Source organism: Zophobas morio, unplaced genomic scaffold, assembly GCF_036711695.1.
Source record: "Zophobas morio isolate AGI-343-1 ecotype UQ-CSIRO unplaced genomic scaffold, CSIRO_AGI_Zmor_V1 ptg000011l, whole genome shotgun sequence".
Lineage (NCBI taxonomy): Eukaryota > Metazoa > Arthropoda > Insecta > Coleoptera > Tenebrionidae > Zophobas > Zophobas morio.
The window spans coordinates 2,522,004-2,542,958 of NW_026972116.1; the positions used below are offsets into that span (position 1 = coordinate 2,522,004).

The 20,955-nt window shown below is 32.7% G+C and overlaps 1 protein-coding gene across 12 annotated transcripts in view; it reads left to right on the forward strand.

The window, feature by feature from the left end:
* Positions 1-3,071: 3,071 nt before the first annotated feature.
* The window catches only part of LOC135126659 (ankyrin repeat domain-containing protein 17), an 80,014-nt gene continuing 62,130 nt past the window's right edge, over positions 3,072-20,955 (forward strand). For 7 of the 12 annotated variants that reach the window (XM_064052704.1, XM_064052706.1, XM_064052714.1 and 4 more), the window contains exons 1-5: positions 3,072-3,416; positions 10,789-10,854; positions 12,108-12,246; positions 17,181-17,479; positions 17,541-17,688. In XM_064052704.1, coding sequence (XP_063908774.1) covers positions 3,216-3,416; positions 10,789-10,854; positions 12,108-12,246; positions 17,181-17,479; positions 17,541-17,688 — 853 coding nt within the window. In that variant the 5' untranslated portion in view covers positions 3,072-3,215. The remainder of the gene's footprint in view (positions 3,417-10,788; positions 10,855-12,107; positions 12,247-17,180; positions 17,480-17,540; positions 17,689-20,955) is intronic. The other 5 variants (XM_064052708.1, XM_064052707.1, XM_064052709.1 and 2 more) reach the window with 5 other exon arrangements.

Below are 20,955 nucleotides of genomic sequence, written 5' to 3' on the forward strand. Positions count from 1 at the left end.
AAACGGTATTAATAATACATTTAGGCGAATAAACTAACAGACGGGCTTGATAAGCCTCGTTTGCTCTACAGTGTCTAAATTGTGTTTGAATAATATAATAATTATCTCGAATATTAAAATGAATATGTCAAAAGAATACGAGAACAGGGCCGCCTGTCATAAATTATCATTATTCTGCATTATCGGCTTACGACGCTTTTATTACGTCGGGTAGTCGTCTATCCCAGCGCGTCAGGTAGATTAAAAGAATTGCTGGTTGCGTTTAAGGCAACAAATGGCGCCCAATTCAAACTTGTGTCTCGTTTAGCGTTCCCCCTTAACTTTCCGGAGGGCGCGTAGCGTGTATATTCAGTTATGCCACTGACAGTGTCATGTCTTTATCGGCGACCTCACACATTCGGGCAAACCTTAGTTTATATAAGAAACCCATTAGACAAAATAGTGACCGGAAGGTGGAGACGATGCCGTTGTGAAGCCAAATTTCATGGATATTTCATAAGGCCGTAGCTAAGGGGTGGCTAGGGGATGCTCCCCTAGATCTAGACAAGTTATAATTAACCAGATGTGAATTACAGCATCCAAAAACCAAATAAAATGTTGTCTTTTATTCAATAAACGGAAGTCAGAGCAATAAAAATAGCTGAACCGTTGGCATTGTCATCCGGTTATTGCAATTCGTAGAAACCATGTTTTAGTTTAGTTTGTGTTTCACCGTCACGTCTACAGGTTGATCAGTGTTATGGTTATTTGTCTTAAATTATAAGTTCTATACAGAATGTTCATTTTATCTGTTCACGCCTGACAATTTTTGTATAGGCAACATATTATACACGTTTCTGGCAGCGAGGGAAATACTGTCTAAACTCTTTAGACCAATTTTTACTTTTCATGACACATACAGTACGAAGAAATAGTCTGTCTGTCCGTTTGTCTGCCCGTCTGTCTGTCCGTCTGCTTGTCCGTCTCTCCGTCCGTTTGTTCGTCTGTCTGCCGTCCAGGATTTTGATTAGACAGATAATCTTGGAAAGTACGGGGCCGATTGTTGTCAAATTTTGCATTTATATTAGGAATTTCATGTCGATGGTAAAACGCTAACTAAAATTTGTCTAATCATCCCCACCACTAATGCGATGACGTCACTTCAAAATTGTACATAGTAAATGGGTTTTAAATTGTATAAAATAACATAGTCCTACACATGTAGTTTATAACTCCATATTGAGTTTTTATCCGAAACGTCCAGATTTTTGGAAAAAAAAATCGGTTGTCTGTAAAGTCGGTTTACTGACGATAGTTGAACGTGACAACGTCTTAAGAAAATACTGATGGAATGGTAGCATTTTTCAAAAGAAAATTTTAATTTCATTTGTTTAATAGATTTGTATGTATATAGAGAAGGAGGTAATTAGAAATCACAATGAAATTGATCAAGTTAGATTTATTTATACGCATAAATACAATTATGTCAATTTTTTTTTACAATTTAATAGTTTTTACAAGTATAAATGTGCGTTGAGCAATTGTTTTACAACTGTTAAACATGTGTAATATTTAATTTCTTACAATCTGTGTTATTCTGTTGAGAATAGGACGATGATAGGAAAAGTAGGAAATGAAAGGGAGTGTTTCGAGTTTAATGTGTCTTGAAAAAGTCAAATCGATGGTGGTGCCTCCTAGTGTTGTTGAGTAATTAACGTCTGATGCACAATCGACATTAAACATGTCTTTCATGAATTTGATGAATGTTTCGTCATTTTTCACATTTGTGTTGAAGTCGCCACAAAGAAGAATTGGTATATCGGTATCAACTTCCATGATGGGATGTACATAGTGGCTGTTATAAACATACGGAAGAAGGAGAGAGACGGATGGCGAACGCTGCCCAACGCGAAGGCCGATTGTGCCTCTTTGTCGCTCGTTCCGCGTTCTCGCTTGCACTTCAAGCCTTACATGGAACGCCTCAGAGCGAGGTAACGCCGCATGAGTCATGTTTTTTCGTGCGTGCAGCCGGCTCAATCGAATTATAAGACGTTGTCACGTCAAAATCAAAATTATAAAACAACATTTGGCAACTTAATTTTGATTCTGCAAAACCGAATGTTTTGAAACTTGCAGATGTTTTAAAGTTATGATAGGCATGATAAATTTTTAATCAAAATATATTTATTTATGCCGTCCAAAAAATTGATGACGTCAGCTCAAAATTTTGCCGAAGAAATTCAATCTAAATTGTATAAAATATAATGAGTCTGTACTTGTAATTTATCATTCCATTAATATTTTTTGGATTTGCTTATACAGACTGACTAAAAAATTAATTAATGCGTGAATTTATTTTATTGATTTAATGAGGAATTGCAAAACCGAATGCTTTGAAATCTTGGAAATGTTTTAAAGTTATCATAAGCATGGTAAACTTATGATCAAAATGTATTTGCTCATCTTCCCTAAAAAATTGATGACCTCACCTCAAAATTTTGCTAAAACTTTTCGTCCTGTTATTCAGTTTTCTAGCAGGGATTTTCAAGTAAAATAGAAATTAAAAAGTAGAATATTAGATCAGTATTTTATAAATCAGTCTCAGTTCGTTTTATCGCATAGAACAAAATAATTAAGGAATTACAACACCTTTAAAGCGGTTGGTGGTTTCATTCATTCAACATTGTTCTTTGGAACTTAATTCGAATAATTCGCTTGAATCCAAACTTCTAGTTGCTTCGCAACTGGGTGATGACCTCTGGCGACGTGATATTATTTAATTCTAAGGCGGCAGTCCTTGTTAGTTTGTAGTTGATAATTTTTGGTATATTTTGAGCATTACAAAAAAACAATCAACAAAAAAAATTATCCTCAATGACAATAATTATTATAATAATTTTAAAATAGTTTTTCTAAATATGGCGCCATCTAGATGTTACTAGTCCAATTAACATTACTGTTTACTCCCTTTCGATTGAGTCACTGTAATACTGGCAGGAATTGATCGCGCCTCAAAGTGTGTCAGGGCGAACAAACACCGTTTCACGTAATTGTGAGGAGATGGTAGTGGTGTCTCGAATCTGACCGAACGGTATTCGGTTGCTCGTATCGCCATAGTGGAAAATGGCGACCGTGATGATTTTGATGTAACGAATGTACTTTGCGAAGTGCGTGTAGTGAGGTTTGTAAAATAAACGAAACTGTTCCGTTGTGTTTAGTTTGAATGAAAGGCAAACATGCAGAATGTATCACAAGAGTCCTCGCCAGATAATCCGAAAATAGATAAAGTGAACGTCCAACACGATATAGGGAACTTATCGTCGACTCCCCATTCAACCTCCAATTCGAGTCCTGCGAAGTCTGAAACGGAAACGTACTCAGAACACCGGCGATATATGTCCGACTCATCGGAAAGCGAGGAAGACAGTGTGTCAGAGGTAGGATTTTACTTTGTCCCTTATCCCGATCGCCTCGAGGCCCAAGTATCAATGAACTTATGTCGAGAGACATCTTGTGGCAGTCATGTCTGTGCCGTGCGATACTCGCCCTTCGCATATTATCGAGTTTGTGCCAAAAACGCCGATTAATCGCCCATTCTCTCGTCTCGCGAGCCCACTTGCCCACCAACCCATTATATAAGCCCAGAAGACCCGACGTCGAATGCGGCTGTTGTGCTGTGGTCAACCACTACCATCCACTCGACCAGGACTATTTTGGGACACGTCAAACCTTTTGTTCCGCCGATTTTCGCAAAATCGCCCCACGAGAACCCAGACAGACACAAGTAGCACGGAACTACCTGCGCAATCACAACATTCTTTATCATCTACATGTTAATAGCCCATGTCATAGTTCAGATTCCGCTCGTCTGACTACATTTCCATCCGTTGATCCAATACACCCATTGCTGCAACCAGAATTTGTTAAAATTCACCCGTCGCGGATCGCACGATGCTCTATCATTTCCCGTTATCTCGGGCCCTGGATGTTCTACGCTGTAATTTAGACACAAATAACGTTTCCTGCTGCAAGTACACGCAAAAAAATCCACACCATTATCCTGCTACATTCCATTCAAAAATTGTCTTTCGTCATTTGCCATGCACGCTACGGTTACCAGAAGATCTGACAAATTCACTTAAAACAATGAGAATTCATTCTGGGGGGAATACTGCAGACTTTCTCTACTTAACCATTGTTCATGTCAAACGTTAACAAAGATCGACAATTTCGCATTAATGTGAGTAGGGCACTGTGGGAGTTTTCATTTTGCCTTACACTGTTTTAATATCCAGTCGTCATTCTGTTATTAACAGGTTTTTATGAATGTGCACGCGTAAACACATTAATGAACGGAGAAATATGTTATTTTTATGTTAGGCATATTTCGTATCAAAGCTACAAGACATTCTTTGCCTTTACCTTCATCTTTTGTACATAACCTCAATGATGATATCACTCCTTTGTGGCAACTTGTCAAAATTTTAATACATATCTCCAAAAAAATTTTGCTCAAATTTTAGAAAATGACGTCTAAACCGGGTCCGCCTTCTCACTTTTGCTCTTTGATTGCTCGCTCAATAATTAAAGTTTAAAAGTTAAATGTCAAACTGACTATTGAAACAACTCATGTGATTACGCGATGGTTGTAAAAAAAAAATTTCAGTGACAAAACAATGGATGACACTTGCTTTTATTTTAAGTGAAGTGTTAAAGTTTTTGAATAATCGACTCGCAATTGTTCAGAAAGACTTACTTTCAAAGTTTTACAAATCAATAAAAATTATTTGCTTCACCTTGTTTCTATATAAATATTTTAAACTAAAACAAAGAGAAAAAATAGTGGAAAAATTTTAATATGATTTTCCTACGACAAGAGTGACTTGAACACAACATTAACATTAGAGTGTTGGTAAAGAAACTATTTAAATATTTTAATAATCATTTTGCAGTATAGTCTGTTTTCAAGTCAGGCAACGCACAAGAAACGAAAGCAAACACGACACGGCACGCCCACTACCCTTACGGGCACCCTAATCTATTTGTATAATCAAGTGATAATCATTGCCTAAATAAGAAACGTGTTATCGTTAACTGAATTGTTGTCATTATAGTTTTTATGTAAGTTAAAAAATATAACATATTCATAAATTGTAGTATATGCCGTTGTTACAGGAATTGTGGATGATAGTAATTCTTATTTGTTGTGTGTTGTTTACTTAGAAAGGTAATTTTTATCAAAAGTACCGATTACGTATAAAAAAATAATTTTAATTGGCATTTTTTTTATACAAAAATTTTATAATCGGTATTCAACCTTCAGATATTGAATGTTCCTAAATATACAATGTATGGTATTGTAATAATAGAAAACATAGGGATAGATGTTTAAAGTGTTGCTAGTTCGATACATTTATATTTGTAATCTTTTTTGATATATATATATATATATAGTACGAATTTCGCTTCCTTTTGATCGAGTTTTCAATAATTATACCACGACAAATATTTTTTATTATAATCTAGAGCTTTCGCTGACGCTTTCCATTACTACCATGTAGTCAAAAGTCAGCTACATCAATCAACAATTGCTTTAAAAAACTTCTTCGTTAAATTAAATCTATATACCTTACGTATTCTGAATTTCAGCAATTGATGTTCAAAAATAAAACAGGTGAAAAAATTCAAAAGTTTTTATGAAAAATTCGGCACATTGTATAATATACAATTGTTAATTATTTTGAACAAAACTTTTAAACCAATAAGTTAAATTTGCAAAGAAATAAATTGTACAGTCGTTTCCAAAAAATTTCGGGCAAATCAGGTTCCCATAGATCGATGAAAACCAATGGGAATATGACTTTTTGGAAACGACGGTATGTGCATTTTTTAAAACAATGTCGAAATTTGCAATTGCTGTAGAAGTGTTACTACCATTACCGTCATTTGCTTCAAAATTTTCAGGAGATTCGTATGTTATAAGCTATAGATAGACATGGGTTTAGCCACAATTCAATGTGGTAAAAATTCAGATTAACACCATAGTGTGTGTCACTTAAAACATCAAGTGAATGTTCATATCCAGATTATATCTATCACTTGTATCACTCTGTTGTGACACTTACATGCACTGGTTAAAGCTTCAAAATTTGACAGTTCAAGTCTAGGCCATTAGTACGAATCCATTTTGTTGTTAAGTTTTGTCTGCGATTTTATTTGCTTTTTTTGTTGAAAATATTTTATTTTGACTACATCTGGATTTATTTCTGCAGTCTGTATGTAATCTGTTGGCGATTGTAGTAGACAGATAATCTCCGACACTACTTGGCCCGTTGTTGTGAAATTTTATAGTATTTCACGAATATTGTGTAGATAGTAAAACGCGAACCAAAATTTCATGATGTTGTTCATAATAAATGCGATTTAAATGTATCATACTTCTATATCCCTGCTTTTGAATTCATCTAGACTTTTTACTTCAGACATCCAGATTTTTTGAAAAAATAAAATTGTATAACAACATTTTGCAATTTAACTTGGAAACTGTAAACTGAATGCTGTGAAATCTTCCAAACGTTTTAAGATCATCGTAAACATGGGAAAACGTCTAACAAAATTTATCTGTTTATCCCTCAAAAATTTAATGACATGAAATAAATCTAGTCAAAATTTTTCTGTATAAATGTCTAAAATTAATGGATGGGCACTTTATTTTACACATGTACCAAAAACGGCCCACCCCGTTTTCCCGAAAATTTAGGAATGCAGTAGTGCTGTTATTATATTACACTATACATATCCGAATTCTTCTCATTATTATTTTCATTGCTGTGCACATGTTTCAGTAGCATTTCTAGTATTCACCTCAGAAGTTAAGATTTAATTGATTAAAAAGTTTTCGTTTCACATGAGTTTTGTAAAGAACAGACCATAATCTCATAAAAGTACATATCAATAATAGTTGACTTTTTTTTTTTCAACATGTAGTTTATTGCTGTTTCCTGTTACGTATATTTTTAATTTTTCTGTATTACTTAATGTTCTAATTAAGTTCGAGATTTTTTTAAGAAAAACAAACACGTATTCATAATACAATTGCTAAACGTCGAACTTGTGATAAAACAAATTGGGTGATGTGGATCCAGGTAGTCATTAAAGTCAAAAGAAACAAATATGCGATGTTTTGTTCATCGTATACAGACTTTTTATTCATCATATTGTGGTAGGACGTTAGCCTGTAATCCACGTAAGCGGATTGACCAATAAAATTTTAGAAGCGATTTAGACATGTATGTATTTCAAAATCTTAATTATATTTTTACTGCATAGGCTTAGCGACTATTAATAAACATGCAAATATTGCAATACCTAATCCTACTGAATAGACCACCTGTGAAGATAATTAAATATTAATTTACAGTGCTCATATCGAGGCCAGTTGTACACAATTTTTCTGCTTGAACGTTTTGATAATATTAAAGGTTACTAAACGATCTATATTTTACTCAAATAATAGAAGGAATTAGGTTTTAGAGCGTCATATTTGCATGAACTTGGTTTACTCAATGTTAGTATTTTATCGCCTTTTTTTCTAAATGCAGTAATTTTCAACAGTAGATATTAAAAACAGTAGAAACCATAAGTAGAGCATAAAAATAAAAAAATAATTGTTTAGCTTTATATTATTATTTCTTAATCGAGGTGTGACTTTGGCATTAATAAAAATGAAATTTACTTTCATGTCTTATAGTTATTGTTTTCTTGTCATCAAATCGTAGGTTTATCGCGAGGTTATTGGACGGACTTATTACAAGATAATATAGGCTATAGGGTATATAGATTTTCGTGATCGAATAAATCTAAATGACCGTAACCTTACATTTTCCTTAAAAAGCAGATAGATGTATTGCTCGTGTTGTCCAATTGTTCTTTTGTCATTATATATTGTTCACATTTACACCTGATCGTATAAAAATTGTTCATGGATTTCACTAATTCTGTTACTGACGTCGTAGTTTTTACGTAAAAACACTGCAAATAAAGTACGTTGCACCGATGTTCTATAAAAAATTAAAAGTGCATTACTCATTGCAGCAAGTAATCTCTGTAGGAACATTGATTTGTTACATTTTACACTATATTTTGTAATCGTTTGTGCATGCTTTTAAATCTGATAACACCAGGAAGTGTTTTCAGTTTGGTAAGTATTTCACGAAGATAATGTTGTCAAAATAATACACAACTGCGTTTGATAAAAAGAATGAAAATAAGTTTGCAGGAAAGCTAATAGCGTCATATTTTAAAAAGGCATACTCACAAACAACACTGGAAGTCTATGTGCCGGAAATATTTATAAGGTGTAATAACTTCATTAAAATTTAAACAGCATCAATTTATGACATATTTATTTTGTTAATGCAGCGGTGTTGCTACAGTAAATGTAGAAAATTTCTGCAGGTTTGTCACATTTTTAGTAATACATATTTTTAATTTGAGAACAGGATAATAAAATAAGTTTTCGCACGTCGATGTCAACATTATTTGTCTAAAAATCAGCATTTACTTTCAGTAAAGGGAGCAAAAATTGCCTCAAAATTAATTTTCTGACTTTCAACAACTTGTTTGTCTTTTTTGTGCAAAATACCCGGTGCGCCTTTTTGTAACCACAAACTCTGGCAATATTTGTTTTGTTGCATTTCACTCAATTTAAGCTTTCTTTTCATGACTAGGTAACACAGTGAAAATAATCTATTTTAAGTGCGTCAACCATTATAAATGAAATTAAACTAAAAAATATGATTCTGAAAGAAATTTGATAACTTTTTGTATTCGAAATGACAACGTAAAATTTTAATAGTTGAATAACAAAGCTAGGAAGTATTTTCGCCGCATATTACAAGCTATTTCACTCTCTACTTTATTGTTTATTTCGTATTAAATTTTCTTAACAGGGCAATACCCTTATAATGAGACTGCATAAATGTTTTTAATATCTTACAATTAAATGTAACAGAAAATTTTTCGAGGTTTTCACAGGAACACCGCAGCGTGCAACTCACCATGGTTGCATTTAATTACCATGTGATATCATCACCCTCTCACTTTCTTATTGCTTGTTTCTTCTGCGTCATCATATCCTTAAAGGACGTACGTCCGGAAGTGAACGTTATTCAAACAACATTGTAAGTCGACCGAACAATCAGGTTTATTCTGTTGGTCTGCTTAATGCAAATTATAAATAATAACGTTCCGTCATAAACAACGGTATTAAAAATGTATATTGAACGAATTTCAGGCCGAAATTTAAATGTATATGACTAATCAAAATCATCAAAGTTCAAACCAGCGAAATGAATTGAGCAAAAGTCAGATTTAAATGACTTTATGTCAAAATTTGATCGTAATATTAAGATTTCTCTGTATTCGATATGACTGATTGTTGAAGTATACCCACAATCGTTCGTTATTTTTAAGTAACAAAAAAGAGAAATTGCATACCATATTATTAGCCAATTTTAAAATTCCTTTCCAGTATTTACGTTTATACGTTACAGTAGTTGTATATTAAAAATATCTATTTAAAGATTGAGGGTACAAATATTACAAATTTTTAATGTAATTCTGCTCTGATCACAACGAAAACAAAATTTTGGCAACTAAATCACTGACTTTCTCTACGTTGTGAATTCAAGTTAGAAGCTTGTTCTCATGACCATGAGCTAATTGTAAACATGCTGTTTAAGTAATTTTCTGTTACTCTTTTCTGATTTATCCGATAGCAACAATTGCTTCAGATTGATTGAAGGAGTAATAACGAGATTCAAGTCAGGTCTCAGTTTAATTTCTCGGTTGGTATTTACGACATTTTGTGACGTTCATTTTTAAAGGTAACCAGAAAGTATGAAGGATTTTTGTGTAGAGCTCTTGTGAGGTGTCCTTTTCGTGTATAATAATATTAATAAATTAATAAAATGTATTGCCTAGGGTATCAAATATCTAATACTTGCCATATTTAAGATTTGTAAAAAATAAAATAAAAAGTGATACCAGTTCAAGTTAGAAACTAGAGCATATTTTAACATTTTGTTTTATGCGAAAATAAAAAACAAATTGCTTATAACGTGAAAAATGCGAAAAAGTACGACCACCAGCATCGTCGCATCAAAAAACATTTTGAGTATTTTAACAAGAGGTAAATTTTTCCACTTTAAATTATATACATCATTTACTATGTATCAATTCTGGTTGTAGGGAAAGTTAATAGTTACAATTAATTTAATTGCACAATTTTACGGAAAATATAATGAATTTGGATATCAGTAATTTCTCTCAGTATTGAGACTAAATTTGTCTTTCATGGTGGGTCAATTCCATTAAAATAGCAGATGCAATCACTAACGTTAAATTAAACAAATTTATTGGAGTTGGAACACGTTTTGGTTGCTCAGTTGGTAGTGGTTGTTGTAGGTTATGGTTCCTGTTCCTTGATTTTCAATATTATATTCTGCAATTTCCTACATTAAATTTTGGCCAAGTTTGATTTAGTTATCTTGATGGAAAGAGTAACACTTGAAATGTTTTGCGTCACCAGAGCATAGTTTATAGAGTCTGTTGTTTTATCAGATTAATTTCATCGCATTTAGCCGACTTCTAATTTCTCGATAACGTCACACTAATGCCAAAATGTAATATTTAAAACAGTTTAGGCAAGTAGTTGTAATGAATTTGGATGTTTTTTTTTTTATAATTTTTTTTAAATTAACATACATTGAGTTAGAAGTACCATTAAAATTGAATAATTTTTTTCAGGATAGCGCATTTTCATTTGAAGACGAGAAGCTAATTAACAAACTGTTGGAAGAGGTAACGGTAGAAGTATGTACATGTCTAATTTAAGACCATTATTTTGAAAAAAAAAAATGTACATTATATTTACGCATATTTGCTTTTGTTCCAAGAATAGCGGATTAATTCTTAGCAAAACTCATTTCATGTTGGTTTATTTAAATTTAACGCTTACTAACACTTAGGGCAGTTAAGGTGTGTTGTTATTAAAGTGAGTGCTACGGTGGGCTGAGTTAAATATGAATGAAAAATAACATTTTACTAGTTTTTATTGTTAATGTCGTTATCAGTTGAACTACGAAACTAAATTGCTGTTGTTTTTCTGTGGATTTTATAAAGTAAATAAATTTGTAATAAGAATTCTTTCATACAATCTTCTTACCTTGTTTGGTGAACGCATTTTTTGTTTATCTGCCATGCCATAGCTAACGTAAAAGAACCATCTCCATTAGGTTTATTTAAGGTCACTAATCTATTCCTTAAAATAATTTTACTAAATTAGTCTATGACACGTTATGTTTATGCTCATATTTTTAGACTCCGTATTTTACAAGTGAATATAGAAGAAACTACATTTTGTTACAGATTTTATGACGCTCATAAGGATTTCGATTGTTAAGTTTTACCACAATTGGTACTTCATTCCTTTTCACTTTTTTTTTTTCTCATTTGAATTAATATATGGATTCTCATCATTGTAAAAAAATTATAACGAAACTTGTTCTTCGTAATTACGTTACGTTTAACACATGCTGAAGTTGTGACGTTATTGTCATTATTATTAACAAAAGAGCAAGTTGATGAGGTACCTTTTTTGTTTCGAAGAACGCATTGTTAATGGTACTAAAAGATGAAGTTAACCTTTAATTCCTCACATAATGAGTAACACTTCCGAATATAAGTTGGTCAGAATGCGGAGGTGTTTTAATTGAACATTTCATTCATTGAAGCCTTTTTTCGCTAAATAAGCGAGCACGTGGTGATGGTAAATACTAGCTTTGAGTGCTGATATGTGTTATTTTTTAGAGGATTTATTTTAAACTTTTTTTCATTTCTTAATAACTGAAACACTAAATATCTAATCAAACCGTCTTTTTCATTTGATCCGTGCGACTTGTGTCTGAACTGGTTACCACAGCACTACCCTAATGAGAATTATTTGAAAAACGAGTGGCACAAAAATGATAGCTATATTCCGCCATTTAAACTTTAATCTTGAAGATTGTATTGAACGAATGAGTGAGAATGAATGAGATTTGAGAGTACCATATAATATGATTTAGGTGGAGTCATTTATGATTGATCAGGAGTTCGAGGAGGATACACAGGTCGTCGCCGCTAAATACCTACTAAACCCCGACGAAGATAGAGCCGTAGATCCCGAAACCCAAGCCCGGCTTGAAGCTCTGCTACAAGCTGCAGGTAAAAAAACTCTTCTTATCTTATTTTTGTGTTGTACTGTGTCGACTTTAGATTTTAGTACAAATAAATTAGAAAACCTAAAAAACATAACTTAAACGAGACCTGCAAAAATATTAGCTCCTAATAAAAATCTCAGTTATCACTGAAAAATGATCATTGATCATTAAATAACATTGCTAATAGACTTTTTTTGTTCTTGGCGGTGATCGAAATTTAGATTAAACGATATATGATTTTTGTGTTGTCATGTTGTCATTAATACCCCACTACAGTACATGAATATTATTAAAGTGAAATATTACATTGTCTAACAATATTTTTTGTCGCTGCAGTATTTTTAAGAAAGTATGGTAAGAATGAAGACAATAGTTCTGGAAATAAATATAATTTATAAATTGTTTTTACTTCCCGAGCGTAATTATTATTTTGCATTGATTATACGTTACTAACTTTATCTGGAAAAGTGTGACCGAATTCTGTACTAGATAATAATGGTTGCGATGAAATAATCGTACACATACAGGTTTAACGTAGATGTAGGTATTTAAATTTGTAAATAGAATACTGGAGCAAAAAGTACTGTTATGCAAATTTAAAAAGTAAATCCGGTAATTGAGGACACCGTTGTAATCAAATTAACAAGCCTTTAATAGTGTTCTGATTGAATCGATATTTTTAATATTTAAAGTAGTTTTTACCCTTAAAGTCATTCATTTTCTCTGTAATTTCTTGATCAGTTTAATGATTTGTAGCCAAGCTCAGCAGATTATGAACGAAGTGGGTTGAAACTTACTCCCTCACACTATGTTGACCCACATAACTCATCAGATAATCATTATCTTTCAGAATTTTTATTGGAAAATAAATCTGTAAAAGAGGCGACTTAAAACCAGGGTAACTTTGTACTCAAGTATCAGTTTATTTTTAAAGTATAATTTCATAAAATTGCAATTTAATTCTTTTTGCACCTTAAACGGTTTTGTATACATAAATACCTGTGTTTTAAAACAAAATTTGGAAACGTTGGTTACTACACTTTAGAAGTAATTACGCCATCACCATTATTGTAACTGACAAAAATAACAAAAAATGTGTAAAACGCAAAAAATGCAGGAATGTAGTCAATTCTGTATACTATTTTAAAGTACGAATTGAAACTTCAGATTATAAAGTATCAAGTAGTGGAATATTTATTTGGATGTGGTTCATTTTCATTTTATTCTCAGAAATTTATGATATACCTGTTTTTTTTTTTTATTTAAGATGAATTAAAAAAAATTTGATTCGTTTTTCAAAAATTTGCTTTGGGGTATCAGAAAATTTCAGGACTTGATAAAATTTATCTGTTGTAGATTTCAATATTTAACTTTATTTATGTATACGCGATGTATATGGGTTTCGATGAGGGAATGAGAACTTCTCTCGATTTCAAAGAAAGGTACATATGACGTCACCTGGAGTTTTGTTCAGTGGCTATTCATGCTTTTAATTGTATACAAATTTTGGAAATAAGTAACAGCAACAAAAATGTTACAAAACTCAACATCAAATATAGAAATAAATTATTTAAGTAATTGCGGTAGGAATGAAAAACAAAAATTCTGCTGCAAATAAATATAATTTATAAATCGCTTTTATTATTATTTTACACTAATTGTTATAAAAACGTTGTTAATTTTATCTGTAAAAGTGTGACCGAATTCTCCACCAGATAATAATAGTAATTTAGTGAAATTAAAAAAAAATAGCAAATGCATAAAAAAATTTCAAAGTTGGATTTTTCAGAAATGTTGCGCCAAATTACGTTACACCAATTAGAACAGAGTCGGTAGAAATAGTCACGACAGGGCAACAACTCTTATCAAAAGGAGGTACTCTCTGGCATTTGGCTGTTACTGTTTGTCATTATCTTCGTTGAAATTTGTAAAGTTTGGAAATGAGGTATGCAAATGGCTCAATGCAGATTATATTATTATATTGTATTGCAACAATACAACAACTTGTAGTCATACGACTGTTAAGCTACGTGTCCACTGGAGAGCAACTCTCACGAGAGTTCTGATTTTAATTTTATACCATCCTTAATCTTAAGTTGTCATTTCAAATTTCAGAGGTCTATTATTGTAATGAATTCAGTTATTATGAAAAAAATACACGTAAAACAGACTTATCGGAGATCCCTGTCGCACTTCGAAATGCGTTCGTATTGTGGGAGTCGCTCAGAAACTCTGAGAAACCAGGTAAAAACGATACGCTTACCCAGCGCAGGGCCGACCATAGCTTTATGGGCTGATTTTACAATTATTTCTCGCAAGCGCCCTCTCAAGTGGACACGTACCTTTAGGTTATCTGTACATTTGACAAGCACGTGCACTGCTGCAATGTTGCCACATTTCAGTCTATAGCGGTCTCTGACGTTATAAACCATACGTCCTCGTTTAAAAATGAAATAAAGTTTCTATAGACATCGATTAGTGACATCGTCGTCCATATATTAAGCTCTGAAATCCACAATTTTAAGATTCATGAAAGTTGCCTATTGTGGGGTGTAAGTTGTAATAAAAGAAATGTTATGCACTAATATACTGCCTGTTGCTCTGCAATCGAAATGACAAGATCCAAATTAATTTAAAATAAAACGTCATTAAGTAGAATCTTTGTAATAATTCAAAAGTCAAACTTTGGAATTTTGCATGATTATTGTAATGAAAACAACTAGCACAGTGAATTTTTAACGAATAACAATGATGTGATTCTACGAATAGTACCATGTATGTTTTGTGTTTGGAAATAGAAATACTCGTCCAAAAAATATTTTGGGATAGTTAATTATGTGCAAGACCATGAAGTATTATTAAAATATTCCTGCATAAAGTTTATCTCCTTTTCGTTTCACAAACTTTTTTTGAGTGCAATTGTAACTTGTTCGCTAAATTTTCAATAGTAATATCCCGAGTGCATCTCAAATTGTCGACAATTTGAATTAGGAGACAATTTGATTTGCACGGGCGGATATTTGGACGACTATTTCCTGAAAAAAAAATGTACATTTATCATTTTATTCCAATAAAATTAAAAGATTCACGTAATTTACGCAAAAATTGTGAAAAATGAAATATTTTCTGGATTTGTATCTATTCAAATTTTTGCATGACACCGTAAACATTGAAAAGTAAAAATGCATTCCGGCCGGTTTAGCTAAAGATGTTCGAATAAAATCGATATGGAAATAAAGTTTCACTCCAGTTAACACTAAAAAATTAAAAGAATCTGCATGGAAACAATTCGAACATTTTTGTGTGACAAAGGGTATGTTTTTGAAACAAATACAACTGCATGGAATTCGCTCTGACATTAAAAGATATTGCCTTCAATATGAGTCGATGTGATTGTACGGAATATTTATAAGGAAAGCGTGATGAAGACTCTATGGAACGCTGTCGCAAAAGGTCTGCAGTGTAATAGAAAAAAATGTGGGGGTCGTTATATCTTAGTGTATACAAGACAAAAAGTTAGAAAGCAAACGTTTCCTTAAATTGTACAGTAATGCTCACATAAATCCATACAACCTCATTGTACCTCATTGTTACGTTGTGTCAAAATAAATAGCATGAATATAAATTCAGGTTGCCATCTGTACGGGATTTATGTGAGTCTGAGTGTCGTACATGTAATAAATGTACCTTTCAAAAATGAAACGCACCTTTTATTTAAAAAATTTTTAAATTAGTCTTATTTTTTATCATGTTATTTAAATGTCAAATCTGATAATTTGAGTAATTTGCACAAGTGCAAAGTTATCTCTGAAATTCAATTCTTATTGGTCGTCATGCAGAAATATCAATGACTTGGTTAGATCATTTTTTTTGAAAGAAGTAGTTATAGGAAAAGTCTCAAATTTGACTGATATCTTTACATTTGAATGCACTTTTACAGTCCCCAGCAACGCGGATTTAAACTGTTGGTATACGATTCGTCTATGTATCGTGGCTACATTGTAGTGTTTTACTTCTAGTTTCGCTGACGAAAGTCGTTCAAAAGTTAATAGCAAAAACGGCTTTTGAAAGGACTGTATGTTAATTTGGAATAAAATTGCCAAATATACCGCTCATATTTTTCATTTATAAAAATATGAGTCCATTGAGAAACTATATTACATATCGATTAAAAATACCAAAACGAATAGATTAGAAGTGTAATGTTTCTGAGCAATTAATTACCATGGTTGAATTAATATAATGTCAAGTTTGTAAAGAAATTGAATCAGTGTTACAATATTTCGAGAGTTGACTTAATTGAAAGTTGCAAACCAGGGTCATAATATTAGGTTTCTATCAGAAAAAAATTTTGGATGACGTCATACCATTCCCGTAACAACAGCATACTTATAAAAAAATCCGTATACTCTTATATATAGGTAGATTTTAAAAGAAACAACAAATTTTGTTTGCATCAAAAACTGTTAAAAAACTATGTAGAAGTTTGGAACAATTTCAGCTTTTTGAATTTTCATGAAATTGTAGGGTGTAATTATTTTTTTTTACTTTATATACAGCTTTATTCCATTTATCCGCTTATAGCGAAAATTTCAAATTAAGTCAAAGTACACATAATTAACATGACACGTTCTTTGTGTCCGATAGTTCTTTCGCAGCCAAATATAAAAGACTCAAGTATTCCAAACCTAACTTGGTGCTCATAAACTCTGTAGACTTAAATTGTTAATTATGTCAACATAGGAATGACATATCCAAAAAACGGACAGTATTTTAACTTTGGTAGATTTCTCTCGGCTATGACGCGGGTTGATTAATTTCTAATGAAATATTAATTTTTATCGACATGGCAATAATCTTACTACCAAATCCTCGGATTTTATTCATGCACATTAAAATTTCAACTTTGAAATCTACATTAAAGTATCACCTTTACAGGTATTAGCCAGCTAGCCGCAAAGGATGGTAAACATCTAGCGGATCCTGAAGTATTGAGGCGATTAACTTCAAGTGTGTCGTGTGCATTGGATGAAGCAGCCGCTGCTCTTACTCGAATGCGTTCTGACAACCCCCGTACACAACCAGAGAAGACGTCGCTTGTAGAAGCTTGTACTGATGGTGACGTTGGGACTGTTAGGAAGTTATTAACTGAGGGTAGATCCGTACACGAAACGTCTGAAGAGGGTGAAAGTTTGTTGTCTTTAGCGTGCAGTGCTGGGTATTATGAACTAGCGCAGGTGATTGTTTTTTGCTACGGCGTGACCTTGGTGATTAAATGGTGTTTTTTGTTGTGTCCAGGTCTTGTTAGCCATGCATGCAAACGTAGAAGATAGAGGAATCAAGGGAGAATGTACTCCTTTGATGGAGGCAGCGTCAGCTGGCCATTTGGATATAGTTAAGTTGCTTGTGAAACATGGCGCGGACGTGAATGCGCAGTCAACATCCGGTGAGTGGTTAAAATATAGCGCATTTATTATGTGCATACGTATATGAGGATATTTTGTTGAGGGATCTGCTCGTGAAGATTCATAAATAAAGTAATTCGCTCATTTATAATGATTAAATACAGTGAATACGTGAGTGAACATCGAGAATAGTATTGATTAGGACGGTTTCTGTAAAACGTTGTCACTTGGCCGCTTTTTTGAAGTAATTAAAATATTCACTAGAAAAAATATTCAGTTAAGTATAAATTGCTGTCATTGTTTTCTGCAGGATATATAGGCGAATATTACACAGATTTGAGTTGTAAGGGAGTAGTAGTTTTGGAGATCAGAATGCACGCTTTGTCAAAGACTGACGATGTTTTATCAAGCATCGAGATAGCTTTCGAAGTAGAAAATTTACTAAAGATGCCAAAGTTGAAGTGCAACAGGGCGTGAAATGTGAGCATATGAAACTTAAAGTTAAGATCCTTTGATATTTTGTGCTCGTTCGTTAGTTGAGGTCCAAAGTCTTAATCAATTTTTTAGGGAAAACTATTCCTCAAGACAAAATAAACACATCAGTAATCGTACAACTTTACCCTCCTTTGTCATCATTTTGTATTTTCTTTCATGTAACGTAAACAAGACTGCAAAAGTTCAAACCTAACAAACATCAGAAATGGCAATATCTTCAGTGTGGCGTCTGACATGCTTTCAATGTAAAGGTCAAAAGTTTATATATCATACGTCTTTAATTTTGATTTCATATTTTTGTATGAGGGGTACGCCAAGCAAGGTTTTATCATTAATATTAGACGAAGAATAAAGTGAACGACCGTTTTTAGATAAATTATGTAATGTCACGTCTTCTTTTAACCACCCAAATACCGACAATAATTATAATTTTTGTTCCGTTAGGAAAAAAATTAATTTTTCTTCAATCAAACTGAATACTGCATGTGCCTCTCGCGAATTCTGTCCCCAAAATACTCCAATCCAGTATAATTTGGCGTAGTCCACCATACCCTACTGGAAAAATTTTGAGGTAAGTATTGGAATGAATTTTTTCCGGCCAGTTTTTAATATTAAATAAAAACAAAATAGGTGATTATTATTTTTGATTTAGAAAAATGCACAAACCATGGATAAGGAAATAAGATAACGTATTTTTCTCACGACGATAGAGTTCATAAAGCGCCTATATGCAAAATCATAGTTTTCTCTGGATTTCCAAGGGAGTTAATTTAGCGTCGCCGCAATTGCGCTTTATACTTGTTCCAACGGTGTTCCAGATCCTAGAATCACTCTGCTCATCACTATCCATTAGGGATGTACCGACTAGTGGCCGACCGGTCGGATAAGCCGACTATTCGGCCGTTTTTCATCGTCGGCTGCAGTCGGCGACTGGTCGGCTAAACAGCCGATCGGTCGGCTTTTTTTATTAAAATTAAAATAGTATATAAAACAATTAAACCCGGTTTACAGAACCTCAATTAAATATTTAATTGCGATTTAATTATTAACCCCGCATTAAAGTACCATGTGACCGACTCTATGCCAATTAGACGTCGCTAATGGCCTTGTTAAATGCGCGATCAACTTAATCTCAGTTAAAATATTGTATAAACTAGCCCCAAATTGTGTTATTCTTTATTTTTGTACTGAGTTACTAAAAAAAATTAAATGTTAAAATTATCCAAACAAATTTAACACATTTTTTGGAAAACAAAGAAACTTCAATTATTCCTTTTATTAAAATAAAACAAAATTTTAAGGTAGTCAGAGAAATAGAAAAAAAAAAACACACTGTCTGTCGCATTTATAAACCGGTTTTAGCAAAGCCGAATAGTCGGCCGACTAGTCGGTTTTTACTAGCCGAACAATCGGCTAGTCGGTTAGTCGGCCAGACCTGCAGTCGGTACATCTCTACTATCCATCATACTGACCACTTTAAAACCAACAATAATATAATTTATTTTACAGCTGACGCAAATTTGTCGAACAAATGTTTTGAAAAAACAACTTCGACTTTTTGGTTAATTTACATACTATATTTCAATTGCTTAATTTTGCCGATTAAAGTATAATTAAAAAGCTTATCTTTTCAATTCGTAGGAAAAATATACTTCCGGACTTCTGGTAGTTCCTTGGCCTCGGCTATAGCGTCGACCGGAAAAGTTTAATATTTCTGGACGCTGGTTAAGTCCAGAAATATTAAACTTTTCCAAATAATTACACAATCTATTGTATTGTACGAATACGAAGTACAAACTACCAATAGCAACAAGGCATAGACATCCAGATCTTCAGAAAAAAATTACATTTATATAACATTTTACAATAATTTTTCTTTGAACCGACTGCTCTGCAATCTTGCAAACTATTTAGGGTTATTACAAGCACGGTAAATCATTAAATCAAAATTTATCCATTTATTCTCCTCCACCTCTTCCCACCCCCAAAATCGATGGCGTCATTTCAAAATATTGATCATGAGTCTATGGTTGGGATTTATCAGTGCATTCTTATTTTTACTTTCCGAGTTTAAGCTAAGGAAGTAGTGTAATCGAGTACGCCGGGCGGTAGGCTGCTTTCACGTTTTGTCGACCTTTTATGAGACCCCTAAAGTACGAAAAATTAGGTCTCCCATTTCCGCCTGTCTTCCGTTTGTCCAGATTTTTATTAGGCAAATAATCTCTGAAACTATGGATCTATTTATCGTCAAATTTTGTAAATATATTAGGAATATCATATAGATGCTAAAACGCAAGTCATCCCCACCATTAACGTGATGGCATTCCCTCAAAATTTCTTGACAATTTTTTAAATTTCATAGAATAACTAGCTGACCCGGTGAATTTCGTTACACCTACAATTTATTTGATTATAACTTTTGATCAGCAATTATCAATCCTAATCAACCTTCTGGTATACGATTCAACGCACTGTACTTCAAAACTCTGTGTTGAGTTTTTGCTTGAAGCGTCCGGATTTTTGGAAAAAAATCAAAATTATAAAACAACATTTTGTAATTTAGTTTTGAATCTGCAAAGCTTTCAAATCTTGCACATGATTTACAGTTATTATAAGCATGATAAATTTTCAATGAAAATATATTTAGTTATCCCCTCCAAAAAATTGATGACGTCAGCCCAAAATTTTGCCAAATGAATATCTAAAATGTCCAAAATAGGATGAGTCTATACTTGTGATTTATCATTCCATTCATATTTTTTATATTTGCTTATACAGGGTGACTCAAAAAAATTAATGAATGGATTCATTAA